This window comes from Camellia sinensis, chromosome 6 (genome assembly GCF_055761805.1).
Source record: "Camellia sinensis isolate YWXY chromosome 6, ASM5576180v1, whole genome shotgun sequence".
Lineage (NCBI taxonomy): Eukaryota > Viridiplantae > Streptophyta > Magnoliopsida > Ericales > Theaceae > Camellia > Camellia sinensis.
In genome coordinates this window covers 87,739,975-87,753,192 of record NC_138966.1, presented here as the reverse complement: position 1 = coordinate 87,753,192, position 13,218 = coordinate 87,739,975, and the positions used below count along the sequence as shown (strand labels likewise).

Sequence of the window (13,218 nt, the reverse complement as noted above, 5' to 3'; positions counted from 1 at the left end):
CCCTTTTCGAACAGGTAGAGTGCCCTTTCTGGAAAGTATAGTGCCCTTCTTGGCAAGTATGTTGACAACGGGAAAAAGACAGAACACCTGACTCAACTGTGCCCCTATTTCATCATTTTGACCATTTTTTGTTTTTGCTTTCTACTAAAACAATTTTGACCAATATGAGAGTTAGATTAACATACTTGTTCGATTTTTGATTTGAAAATCATACAAGTAAAGTTATGAGCACTGAAAATTTTCCCTTTTTGGGTCTAAGAAATGGTCCAGTTTTGGAAAAGATGGAATAATTTTTTAGAGATCAGTCAACCTCAATAAAAATTCTCAAAAATTGTTTTTGCAAACAGCCACTACTCAATGAGCACAGAACTTACTCTTGAGGTGCACAACCTCAGATCCCAAGGAAAATTGCCCCTTGTTTGAGGAGAGCTGCATGGCAACGGAAAGTTGCCCCTTGTTTGAATAGCGTCGTAGTGCATTGGCAACAGAAAGTTGCCCCTTGTTTGGATAGTACCACAGCGCGTTGTAATCAGTCTTCACAGTGAAGGTCACAACCAAACTCTCGGATACAGAGAAGGCAAAGATAATCAAAACCATTACATGGACACAATTGATTTGGAAGTATTTGTGGCTGGACTTCAGAGCAAAGTTGCCTACGTATCCCAAAGATGGGAATCAAGCCTTACGTAGTTCGGGGTTAAGGTACACTCGGGTATTAACCTCTCCTTTTACGCTCTAACTTTTGCCAAGGCCGCTCTTCCGAGTTTTTAACCTTGCGAGCTTTGTTTTTCTTTTCTTTTCAATTCTTTTCATTTTTTTCATCTTTTCTTTTCTTTTTTCCTTTTCTCTTTTCATCTTTTCTTCATTCTTTGCATTTTTTCTATTTTTCTCTCTCTCTTTTTTTTTTTTTTCTCTTCTCCTTTTTTTTCTTGCTCTAACTTTTGCCCGGGTCGCCCTTTCGGGTTTTCGGTCCAGCGAGCCTCTCAAGGGTAAAAGTGTAGCTTTGTCCATGTCAAATGGTTTTGAGATCCCGAAGTCATCTGAATCCAGGAGAATGGCTACTGTTCGCTGACGATGCAGGAGTCTATCCAATGGGGAACTGAATTTGCCCCTAGTGTTGTGGATCGGAACTCAGTTTTTCTTCAGCAATACTTGCTTCTTTCCTCCCTCTGGGATTTGGCATTCTTGCCGACCTTCTTTGATTTGTGGAATGATCCATCTTCGACTCTTCAAGCATATTTGAAATTCTTTGTCCCTAGTTCCAGGGGTGCTTCTGATCTAGCTTTGCAAGCTTCTTTTGATGACATCTGGTCTTCTTGATCTGACTTTCTTGCCTCTTGTTCGAGGGCTGCTTTGAATCTGGCCACACAGGCCTCACGTTGTAGTTGACCATTGAACATTCTGAATTTAAGTCCAAGGTTTAACAATGAGGGGTCGAGTCTTGAGGCTGAGAAAAATCCTAGGCTGCACAATCTCAAGAGCGATTCCACACAGGTCTTCGCAAGATCGCGCAAAATATTTTTTTTTTTGAAATCTTTTAAGAAAGCGACAAATCGCTCGCGCTGAAGACAGTGCGGAACCAATCTGGATCAAGTCAGGATCCTTCTCAGTACTCACATTAACAAGCATGATCTCGATCATTAAGGGCGTAGCATGCCTCTCTTTTTCTCAATTGATCAAATTTTGTAAAACCCGAGGAATTCCTTCATCTTCGTTTTTATCACAATGTTTCGAAAAAAGTTTTGGAAAACTTAGGTCGATGCAATGAATTCAAGGCACAGAAAAGACACAGCTTCTAGTCAAATACTGCCATCTCATTTAGAATTTCTGGCACAACTGCACACGACAGAAGCAAACACAAGAGTGTGAGAATTACTACTTTTTCATTCAGATCTGTTGGCACAACTGGCTCAAAGCAGCAATAAGTACAAAACATGACAGCCACAACTGTTTCATTCAGATTTCCCAATTGCAACTGGCTCCACAGCAGAAACAGACTCAAAAAGAAAGCAAAGAGACAAACACAAAACAAAATAATGACATCCGAGGTAACATCCCCGGAATCACTCGACTCTAACAAAACAGACTCTAACAAAACAGGATTGACTCGATACAACCAGACAGACCCAACTGATTCAGTATGAAAAGACTGACTCTATACAACGAGACAGACTCTAAACGACATAACAAAACTGACTCAATACCCGAGTCAGAAAGTACAAAAACCAGCATTCACAAATGCTCAAAACAGTGCGTGCCATACGCCACATCTGGAGTAAATTGAGCGCCGCCCACAGGTGGTTCATCCCCTGATCACATCTCATTATCCCCAAAAATTTCACTGATCAAGTGTCGATAGACTTTGCAGGACATGGTGCGGGGATGACCCTGTTATCAATCAAATTTTGTATCTCGTGGCGGAGATGGACGCAACTGTCGGTGTCATGACCGGTTTGTTGATGAAAAGTGCAGTACTTAGTCGGGTCATGCTTTGGAGGGAGAGGATCGGGTAGAGGCCGTTGTTCTAATGGTTTCAAATGTTCTTTCCTGAGTAGGACCCCCAGAGCTTTAGACAAAGACATATAAGGCGGGGTGAAAATCCTCTTGCTTCGGAGTAGATAGTCTGAGGTTCGGGGGTTTGGATTGGATGTACCAACAAAGGGGGCAGCTGTTTTGGTGGTGATCATTCCAATTTCAGAAGATCTCGCAGCTGCATCACCACTGGTGGTCGCATTCGAACTGCGGAAAAACGCCCTCCTGGGTTGCTCTCTATCATTGTTAATCAGGCCTTGTTTCAAAGCATCCTCGGTCTGTACTCCCATCTCATGCAAATCTGAAAAGGTGGGGAAGGGGAGAACGATCATCTTCTGCATGAGCTTGGGTTGGAGGTTACGCACAACCATCCAAATCTGATCTTTGTCAGTTGGCCTAATGGTCATCATTGAAGCCTTGGCTCTCCATCTCGTCACGAACTCTGAGAAACCCTCCTTTGGTTCTTAGCGAGTGACTTCGAGATCACGAGTTGTAACCTTGATCTGTGTGTTGTAGGAGTATTGAGCAATAAAGGCCTCAGCCAGCTCTTCCCAGTTCCGTTTCACAGAGTCCTCCAATTTCGCGTAGCAGATTGCGGCTATCCCAAACATGGTTCGGCCAAAGAGAGACAACTTCTGAGCTGTGGTCAAACCTATTGGCCTCAAGATATCAGAAAACAGGTGAAGGTGCACCCTTGGGTCTCCAGAGTCGTCAAAGCGATCGATATGCGGCATTTTGAATCTGTCCGGCAGCGTCACAGTTATATCGGTATACCCATCCTCGATGTCCGGGATGGACTTTACTCCCTGAGATTTCTTGAACAGCTTTTCAAGCTTGCTCACCTTCAATGCTGTGGGGTCCACCTCGGACTCAAAGGGAGAATCCGACAGGTTGGTGGGTGTTTTGGATAATTGGGGTAGGATTGGAGACGGAGCCGGTCCTGTCGGAATGTCCGTATCTCCCTGGACATTTGGTGCCTCCTCGGGTGCTGGAACTCCTGGTGGGGGAGGGGCTTGGTGCGAAGCAGATGCTCCGGTTTGCTGTTGCAGCCTGGCAATTAGCTCAGCCTACTGGGCCATGATCTCGGCCTACTGTTTGGCAAATTCCGCTTGACGGGCAGCGTCCTGCTACATGAGTTTCATACTTTCTTGGAGTTGACACATCATCTCTTCCAGACCTGACATATTGTCCTGATCTAACTGAGCAACCAGTATATCTGTGTCTGCAGTAGGCTCGAAAATCTTAACCCAACTGCTCAAAGATCACTGATCTGGTAGTTGTTGTACTGGTGGTCTGTGCCTGACTAGCCTTCTCCGACCTTGATTATCCTTGAACTGAGTCTCTGACCTGACAAAGTCTATCAGCACAAATCCAATGTACCCGGGGGATATTGGAGCCCTCTGAAGCTATAGTTCCATGACTACCTTGCAAAAGAGAAAACAGACAGTATCTCAGCTTGATTTCATCAGAACAGGTATACATATGGCTGAACGACTGTGCTCTCTACTGAATTCTGCCCAAAATTCTGCCTGCAAACCGATACCCTCAGGTAAAACTGATTCTCAAAATACTAAACTGGTGTCCGCAGGCCTGATGCCCAAACTTGCAAACTGATACGTGCATTCCCTATAGAGGCTAACTCTAAAGCATATAACAGATGAGTGAGAGCCAAAACACCCCTATGTTGGGGTAGGGTTTCCCTGTCCTATTTTGTCAGGAGCTAGGGTTTCACTACGCACGCAGCGGTTTCAAACAACCTATAATCGGGTAAGCAACCTGTCCTAGTTTGGAATGGTCACTATAGATTCCGAATATGCATTAGGTCGAATGGTCAAAGGGTGCCCCGGTAAAATCGGGGTTTGTATTCCCATACTGGCAGAGCCCGCAACCGGTCAGCCTTATGGCATGCTTTGACAAAGTCAAGTCTCTGGCAAACCGCTCAGGAATAGCAGATGGCCAACACGGTGTCCTAGGCGTACCAATGCACATGCAATGCAAAGAAACACATAAGTGTAGTCAAAACAAGATATCACGAGTTCGAGTCAAGTTCTCTAATGTCCCCAGCAGAGCCGCTAGAAACTGTAGACGTCCTCGAACGCCCCAGGAGGATGAGTCCCGTTCTGTTCGTCTTTAGGCTCACTACAGTTCGGACTCTAATTGTCACGGTTCTTAATCTGAACCAAAGAGTCCAAATCCGACAAATCATTTTGAAAAACAGATTTTTGTAAAGAAGTGCCAAACATGGACTGCTTTGCCAGATACAAAGTCGCCACCTAAATATTTTATTTTAGGAGAATTTAGGAAACCCTGACTCGTTTGCCTAAGGCCACGTGTCCATCATCACCAGAGTTACCTCGGCTCGGGAACTTGGGTACGATTGGGGAAGGTCAGCTATGAGCACCCCCTCTCGCCCGATCCGAAGATCGGCCTCTACTAATCATGATATCTTGTTTTGAAAACATTATGTGTTCTTATTCCAGTTACTAGCCTAGATTTACTATGTGATGCGCATAGCAAACAAGTATAGACTAGGTCGCCTAATTTGGAACAAAGCATCGCATATCCGTTTGTTTGGAAATCGGTTTGAAATTTGCTACTCGCAAGTAGGCTAAAACACGGATTTCAATGAATTGTTCAAACTCAAATAATCCAACCTTCACCCACAGGCATTCAGGCAGATATAACACATAAGCATATAGCCTCATGGCAAGCATGCTAATATGGCAACACTCACACGCATGCAAGATGCTAAAGTATAAGAGCTTACCTAATACTCCAAACCAAAACATAAACTAGTTAGTAATCAAATGCATGATCCTAGTTCATGTTGAGATGGCTAATGCAACACATACAGAATGCAACTAGAATAGGCTTGGCTAATCTAAGATGACATATGATGATGCTACAGCTGTCACGTATTCAACTTGGAATAGAAATACAATGCAGTTAGTATGATGCGCCGAGCCCGGTGCATGCAAGACTGATGAATGATGCAAACATGCGAGCATAAGTATGCTAATTGAAACATTCCCTAATATTAACCATTGAAAGCAGGTAAGTAAAAGGGAGAAAGAAGTGGGGGTTTGAAGACATGCACACACACACCCACACTTATTACAACTTCGCCCTCGCTCGGAGTAACCAAAAGAATATACAAATTAATTAACCTACAAACTAATTAATTATTGCAAACCACATAACTAGTAGAAAGCAATAAACAGTCTTGGGAAGAGGGTCCGATGCATGCGTGCTTGGGTTTGCTCAGAAATCTGTCGCCATGCATAAGCTGCCTCTGCTTTCCCTGCTCTGCTCCTTTGAAATTTGCACAAGTCCCAAGGTACACTCCATGGACACTGTGGAACACCACCGACCAAGAGGAATCACCACCGGCCAAAGGGAGTTGGTCATCGACCAATTATGGAGCTCTCGGCCACAAATATTTGGTTGGTCGGCAGTATAGATGGTCGGCCGGCCAAAGCTTCCTGCAGAAACCTGTTTTGACAGCAGCAGAGGACAGACAAGGCATGGCAAAGTATTTTCAAAGCAATGTTTGCACCAACACCCTCCTTATCATATTTGTGACTCAAAGGAGGATGGTCCTCGACCCTCGGACCACCAATTGCGCATTTCAATGCGTAATGGCCCAAGAAGCCAAAGCATGCAATTCAATATTAGATTGAAATGCATATAAACAAACAAGGGGCCCAACCTCAATCATGGTTAATCAAAAGGCAAGGCATGCATGCCAAATGCAACCTAAGCATGTGAGCTAAGTATGCAACATGAGCATGGGCACAAGCAATGTATACTAGGCATACAACCTAAGCTAACAAGCATGCAAGGCATGGAACCAAGCCCAAGGACTTAAACTATGGTCATGTGACACATGAAGTAAATGACCAAAGTGAAACAAAACAGCCCTAAATCATGCCAAAACAAGGTCAAAGACACACCTAGATGGCATCTAAATGGCCTAATTCTAAAGGCATGCAAAAGGGGCCAAACATGGAGCATAAGACACCAACCTCTTAAAGAATTAAAGGAGCATCAAATGCAAGAATACAAGCATGCCATAAGGATTGAAATGACATGGCAAGTGGTTCCAAACCACTGAAATAATGCAAATAGAGCATGCTAGAGGGTCCAACACTCAAGGCCTACAAGGGAGATTACATGGTAGCTATACAAAGAAAAGCATGGATGACCCAAACAACCAAAAACAGTCCTTAAGCACACTAAAACATGCATAAAAGCTTCACAAAGCCAAGCCAAAACAAGTAAGCATAATGGTCTAAATGCTAGATACATGTTAAGGCAATTTCATGGCATTACAAGACAAGTATGCAAAGCAAGCATGGTGTGTCTAAACCAACTTAAAACAGATGTAAAACATGGCAAAATACTACCAAATACCTACTAAGACATGGTCAACATGAACTTAAGAATGATGCTTACACATGAGGCAAAAATGGCCAATATTGAAGGCAACAAGGAGAAGGGATGGCCCTCTCCTTCTTAGGACCTTAAACCACCATCCTTACCACTAAAATCCCTCAATATTTCAATGGTGAGGAGGCCCAAACAAGGTGGTCCCGGAGCTCACCAAAATAGCACAAAATGGGGGCCAAACAAGGCCTAAGAGGGGGTAAACAACCCCAAACACAAACGTGGTTTTGAACAAACTTAAAAAGGAGCTCAAAATAAGACTTTTTTCAGTTTATGACAAAGCTCTAAAATGCTTCTAAGTATGGCTAAAAGATGAAGCAAAATAAAGACCAAAAGAGGGTAAAGTGTGTTACCCTTGTAGCCAAAAGGGGACAGCAGCTTCTTGGTCCAAAAAAACAGTCCCTTAGCCTCTGAAAATGGCCTCCAAGATCCTTAGGTTGATGGTGGAGGTGTTAGGCCAAGAGTTGGTGTGCAAAGGGGCAAGAACAATGGAGTTTGGAGCTTGGAATGTAGAGATATGGAGGAAAGTGTATGGTTTTTGCCTTAGACAAATTTCTTAGAACCCTTGAAATGGAAGGAGAGGCTCTCTAGTTATAGAGGAAGAAGTGTCCAAGCTTCTCTTCGAAGCTTGGAGCAAAAGGGCCAAAAGGGTCAAGCTTCTTGGAGAAGCTAGACAAAGAGTCAAAAGGTTCAAGCTTCCTCAAGAAGCTAAAACCAAGGGTTCAAAAGGTTCAAGCTTCCTCAAGAAGCCAGAACCAAGGGTTCAAAAGGTTCAAGCTTCCTCAAGAGGCTAAAACCAAGGGTTTAAAAGGTTCAAACCCCCTCAAGAAAAGGTCTCGGCCAGAAAAAGTGGCTGATTGACCAAAATCAGTGGCCGGCCGACCAAACACAATGCCGACCGACTATCAATAGTGCCAACCAGCCATCACCAATGGCCGGTGGCAAGGGAACAAGGCCGGTGGCCTCAAGCCATGGCCGATGAGGTGTGGTAATGGCCTACAAGCTATTTCCCACCCTCAGAAGCAAAACAAAAAGTGTTTGATGCAAAACCAAACACAAAACAAACAAGTCGAGAGGTCTTGAGGTAAGGCGCGTAGCCGAAACCTCCGAGAACTCAAGACGAACACAAACAAGGGTAATCATCAAGTGTTCAAACGATGACGTCCAAGTCTTAAGGACGGTCAAAAATGGGGTGTCTACAAAAACTTATGCGCTCATGCCTTGCTGTTGAGTCTACTAGTTGATCAATGCGAGGCATAGTAAAGCTATCTTTAGGGCAGGCTTTGTTCAAGCAAGTGAAGTCAACGCAAACTCTCCATTTTTCGTTCTTCTTCTTAACTACAACTGTGTTGGACAGCCATTGCGGGTACTGAACTTCCCTGATTGCTCCTGAAGCCAGGAGTTTTTCGACTTTTGCAATTACTGCTTCGGTGTGCTCGACTGAGGATCTCCGACTTTTTTGCACAATGGGCCGAGCTGAAGGGTTAATGTTGAGCTTGTGGCAAGCAAATTCTGGGTCCAATCCTAGAGTATCATATGCTGACCATGCGAATACCTCCACATCTTCCCTCAGCAGTTCCAGCAGCTGAAGTTTCTCATCAGCGCCTAGCGAGGTACCGATAAGGAAGTACTTTTCTGGGTCATCCTCTTTTACCAAGACTTTCTCCAAATCCTCTACCATCTTTTCCTCTAGGGTTCCCCCTACATCTTCCAAGACTGGTTGTTTGGCCACTTCTACAGTTTGTACCTGATTGCAGAGTTGTTTTGCCTTTAATGCTGCCATGAAGCAATGTTTGAACACAACTTGATCCCCTGAGATCTACTCTACTCCGTGTTTCGTTGGGAAACGGATGAGCTAGTGGTAGGTTGAAAGGACTACCTCCATTTGATGAATCCATGGGCGGCCAAGTATGGTGTTGTAAGGGGATGGTGTATTAATAACCAAGAACTCTATCTGGAGGGTTTTTGTTCCCGCCACGACTGGCAACACTATTCTGCCAAGCGGCCATTCTGGCTATGAATTGAAACCGACCAATGGGGCTGCCGCTGGGGTGAGGTGCTGCTCGGAGAGACCAACCTTTATGAACAAATCATAATACAATATGTTTGCTGCACTGCCTTGATCTACTAGGACTCGTTTTACGTCAAATCGTTTCCCAATTCCCACAGTTATAATCAATGCATCAGTATGTGGGTGTTGTATGCCTTCTAAATCTTTGCTAGTAAATAAAACAGTGCACAAGGGGGATTTGGGTATTGTACATACCTTTTTCGATGCAGGCTCCACTGACATGACCCTCTGAATTTGTACAGCGTTAGCGATCTCTTTTTTTAGTGCCTCATCAGATTCCTGAGTCGCCGTCCCGTGGATCACATTTATTATCAACCGAGGTGGGTGCTCAACATTCGGTTCTGGTGGCGGGTTCCCTAGTTCGGCCACTTCCTTATCCTGATCAATGTAATCCCTTAGGTGCCCGGCTGCCACTAGGTCTTCCAAGTGTTGTTTCAGTGCCCTGCAATTCTGAGTTATGTGCCCCATGTCTTAGTGGTAGGTGCGTCTGAGCTTCTGATTGCACCGAGGTGGTAGGTGCATCTGAGCTTCTGATTGCACCGAGCTGGATCTCCTAACATTTTTGGCGGCCAAACAAAGAAGGGCCCTCTCTTGATCTTCTCTAGGATTCGATAGATTAGCTCTTTGAGTACAATCACAACGGCTTCATGGGATTTGGACTTATCCACTTCATTCACTGCAATCCCTCGGTGTTCTCCTCGATCTATTCTCTTCTTGTGTCAAGCTGTTTGTTCTGCTGACGCTACCTCGATGGGGATCTGATCATCTTCGAAGCGAGCATACTGCTCAATCCTGGCATGCCAATCTTTCAAAGCTGTGGCCGGGCGCTTGGTAAGTGATTGTCTCAGCTTACTTTCCGAGCGCAGACCATGTTTGAAGGACATAATGGCCATCTGTTCGCTGCACACATTTTCCTCTAGGTCATTGTACTCTTTCCAGTACCTCCTGGCATAATTGCGCAGCATTTTCTCCTGCTCCTTTCGGAGACCGAACAGTGTATCCGGCTCCTTCGGGATCTTAGTGTTGGAGACGAACCTGTCTAGGAACTCTTTGGAGAGCTGCTTCCAGCCATGGATTGATCCAGCGGGGAGACGATCGAACCATCGAAGTCCAGTTTCTCCCAAGCTGGATGGGAAGACTTTACACATCAGTGCCTCATCTCGGTTCCATAGGGACATCATCTGTCTATAATGACTAATATGTGTCAGCGGGTCCGACTTCCCGTCGTATGAAGTGAACTTCGGTGGGGTGAATTTCTTTGGGGGTCTCAAGGTCTCAATCTCCGAGGAGAATGGCGAAGAGATAAGCCTGTCCAGCGCTCGGTGTTCTCTCTGGTGAACAGTACGGTCCAGATGATCCCGATGTTGTTCGTTTTGCCTATTACCAATTAACCAAGTACGAAGGTCCTGAGGAGGGTAGTCAGTCTGTTGGCTAACTGTCTTCTGCCTCTTGGCCCTTCTCCGGTGTGACCCACGGGTGTGACCCACGGGTGTGACTGCTTGCTGCTTCACTCTGTACTGGGATAGGCTGGCTTTGTTGCCCAGACTCATTCTTGGGGAACTTCTTCACTGGTGGCTCTCTGGATGAGCTCCTCCGTCGCAAACGAGAGGGCTCCGCTTCCGTCTTCTTTTCCGTCGGATCGCCCAGCACCCTCTTAAGTTGAGCTTTCAACTCCTATATCTCCATCCCCATGGAGTCTATGATTCGATCTCTATAATCCTTTTCCAGAAGAAAGTGATGAGAAGAACCTCCAGCGAAGGGTAATCGATGCTCGACAGATTCAGGGGTTCGATTATTGTTTCCAGTTTGTTCCTCCGGGACTGTTGGAAGTACCAAACCTTTGTCCTTCGTTTTCTCCGTCTGTGGAGTATGTGTCGAAGGGGAATGTCCTCAATCTCCGTCGCTGGAACTGAGTGCAGAGCTCAGAAATGAAGTGATCCACGCTCACCGCACCAATTGTGCATACCGGATTCCGCACTAGATGAAAGTGGATCAGGGCTCCGCACTCGGTTGGACTATCCAGGGACTGAGGTTCCTGCCACAAGAAGCACTGTTAGAGCTGCTCGGTCGGGGTTGGCCGGATAACCCCTCCGGTGTGGGAATTAGTGATCGGAGAGAGAATGTATATCGAGTTGAGCTTGTAGTTTTACTTGGAATCGATCAGTTACCTTCAATGTGAAGTTTATGTTGTATATATAGTGTTCCTTGCTTGCTTCTCAAGGTGGGTTCATGGAGTTTGAATGCTGCCAAGTGTCCTTTTAGCATTGCTCAAGGTCGGGGACCACCTGGTAGTTGTCATTGAATGCATATACTCATTGTAGTCATGCTGATAACAAACCACATTCCTCTGATTTAACAACTTTCGTGATTCTAGGTGTAGGGGACCAGGTGAGGTGGCAACTTGCACATGCACACATTCACAACTTCCATATTTCCTTGCGAGGTTTTCTCAGCTCAGTATCGCTGTGCTTCAGCTCGACATCATTATGCCTTGTCTCGGCCTTTTACAGGATCATTCATGGAGATGGGCTGATCCATTCGGATATCTTTGTATGGGCTTGGCCCATTTTCTGCTTGGCCCATAGGTTCAGTCTCGCAGCTCGGCCCAGCCCAGCACCACGGTTGGACTAACCTTTCCACTGCGGGTTAGGCCCAAGTGCTTGAGGACCTGGGTGGACTGTTGATCATGAAGTTGGGCTCAATTGGTTTGTCCATATACTCATCCAGCCCACTTGGATTCGAACTTCAGTGGATTGGGCCAGCCCAAGGCTTGGACCCGACCCATTTCACATTTAGCCCTATTCATTCTCCAAGTGGAAATGCCATGTACTTAAAGGAAATAATCAAACAATGATCTCTTTTAAAGTTTGAAGAAAATGCATCAAATCTTTTATATTTTACATAATTATCACTTTCCTTTTAATAAAATTAAAGATGTCGAAATTAATGCAAATGACATAAAAATATAAAAATAAATAATGTCTAATATACATTTTAGTGTAAATTAAATGACAACATCATTTTTCATCTACACGACAAACAAAATTTTAATGAAATTAATGTTAAGTGTCATATAAATTAAAATTTTAAGGAAGCTCAATGTTATTATGCTAAATTTGTGATATTTACTATATTTTCTTTAAATCTTAAAGAAGTCGGTGTAATTTACTCTAAAAAAATGTTGAAAAGATGAATTTATGGTGTTGATTAAACTAGGTGTGATGGAAGTCATACTAAAAATGAATAATTTTCTTTTAATTTTATTGTTTATAGAGAATATAACCACGGGGAAACTATTACTTAGTGAATTACAACGGAAATTTACCTAGAAATCCTATCTCAGAAAAGTATGTATAAAAAAGTTTCATAAATTTTCTTGTAGACCATTGAATTTAACCATGAGGTCAATTTGCTAAATTTTTTGGATATTCCAAATGTGGGTATGTTTCATTTATGCATTATTGTCTTATTAATTTTTTTTTTTTTCTTTCAAATGTGTCATTCTTAAAATGTGACAATAAGTCATCATTTTGATATGTGCACTATTATCTTATTACATTTTCAAATGTGGGCGTATGACTCATCGAAGAGATTTTAAGTGAGACAAGACTTATGGGTTCATAAAAATATTTACGAGACTAAATAATTCATAATTAAGTCATAGATATATGATTAGTAAATGGCCCTTTTTTGAAAAATTAATTATTGATTGATGAAAAAGTTTATGTGCAATTTTTTTTCAATACACACATGTAATTTTCCCTATAATCAATGAGGAACAAAACAAAATAAATAAATAAATATATTTGAAAGACATTGAATTGAATTGGTGTACCTCTCCTTTAAATTCAGGCTCCACAGGGTTAACAAGTAGGACTGCTTCTGGGTAGGCCAATGCTTCACCTCTTCCAGGCAACCGGTCATCCGGCAAGGGCATGTACCTTTGCCTATTATCTGCTACAGCCATGTATCTAAACCTAAAAGGTTCATATTATATAGGGTAAATTACACCTTTAACCTTAATAATTTGATTTAATTTTACTCTTGTGTTTATTATTTTAAATTAAATAATTTGGTCTCCACACTTTAAGTATAGTTTAGATTTTGTTTTGCCATTCAAATTGAAAAGTTAAATTAGTAATTTTGGAACATTTTTTAGTCTCTTGAAG

The 13,218-nt window shown here is 43.4% G+C and overlaps 1 protein-coding gene across 6 annotated transcripts in view; it reads right to left on the bottom strand.

Moving 5' to 3' along the window:
* LOC114285579 (uncharacterized) overlaps window positions 1-13,218 on the bottom strand; it is a 52,755-nt gene that overhangs the window by 24,748 nt on the left and 14,789 nt on the right. For all 6 annotated transcript variants that reach the window (XM_082874136.1, XM_082874138.1, XM_082874140.1 and 3 more), the window contains one exon: window positions 12,885-13,026. In XM_082874136.1, coding sequence (XP_082730262.1) covers window positions 12,885-13,026 — 142 coding nt within the window. The remainder of the gene's footprint in view (window positions 1-12,884; window positions 13,027-13,218) is intronic.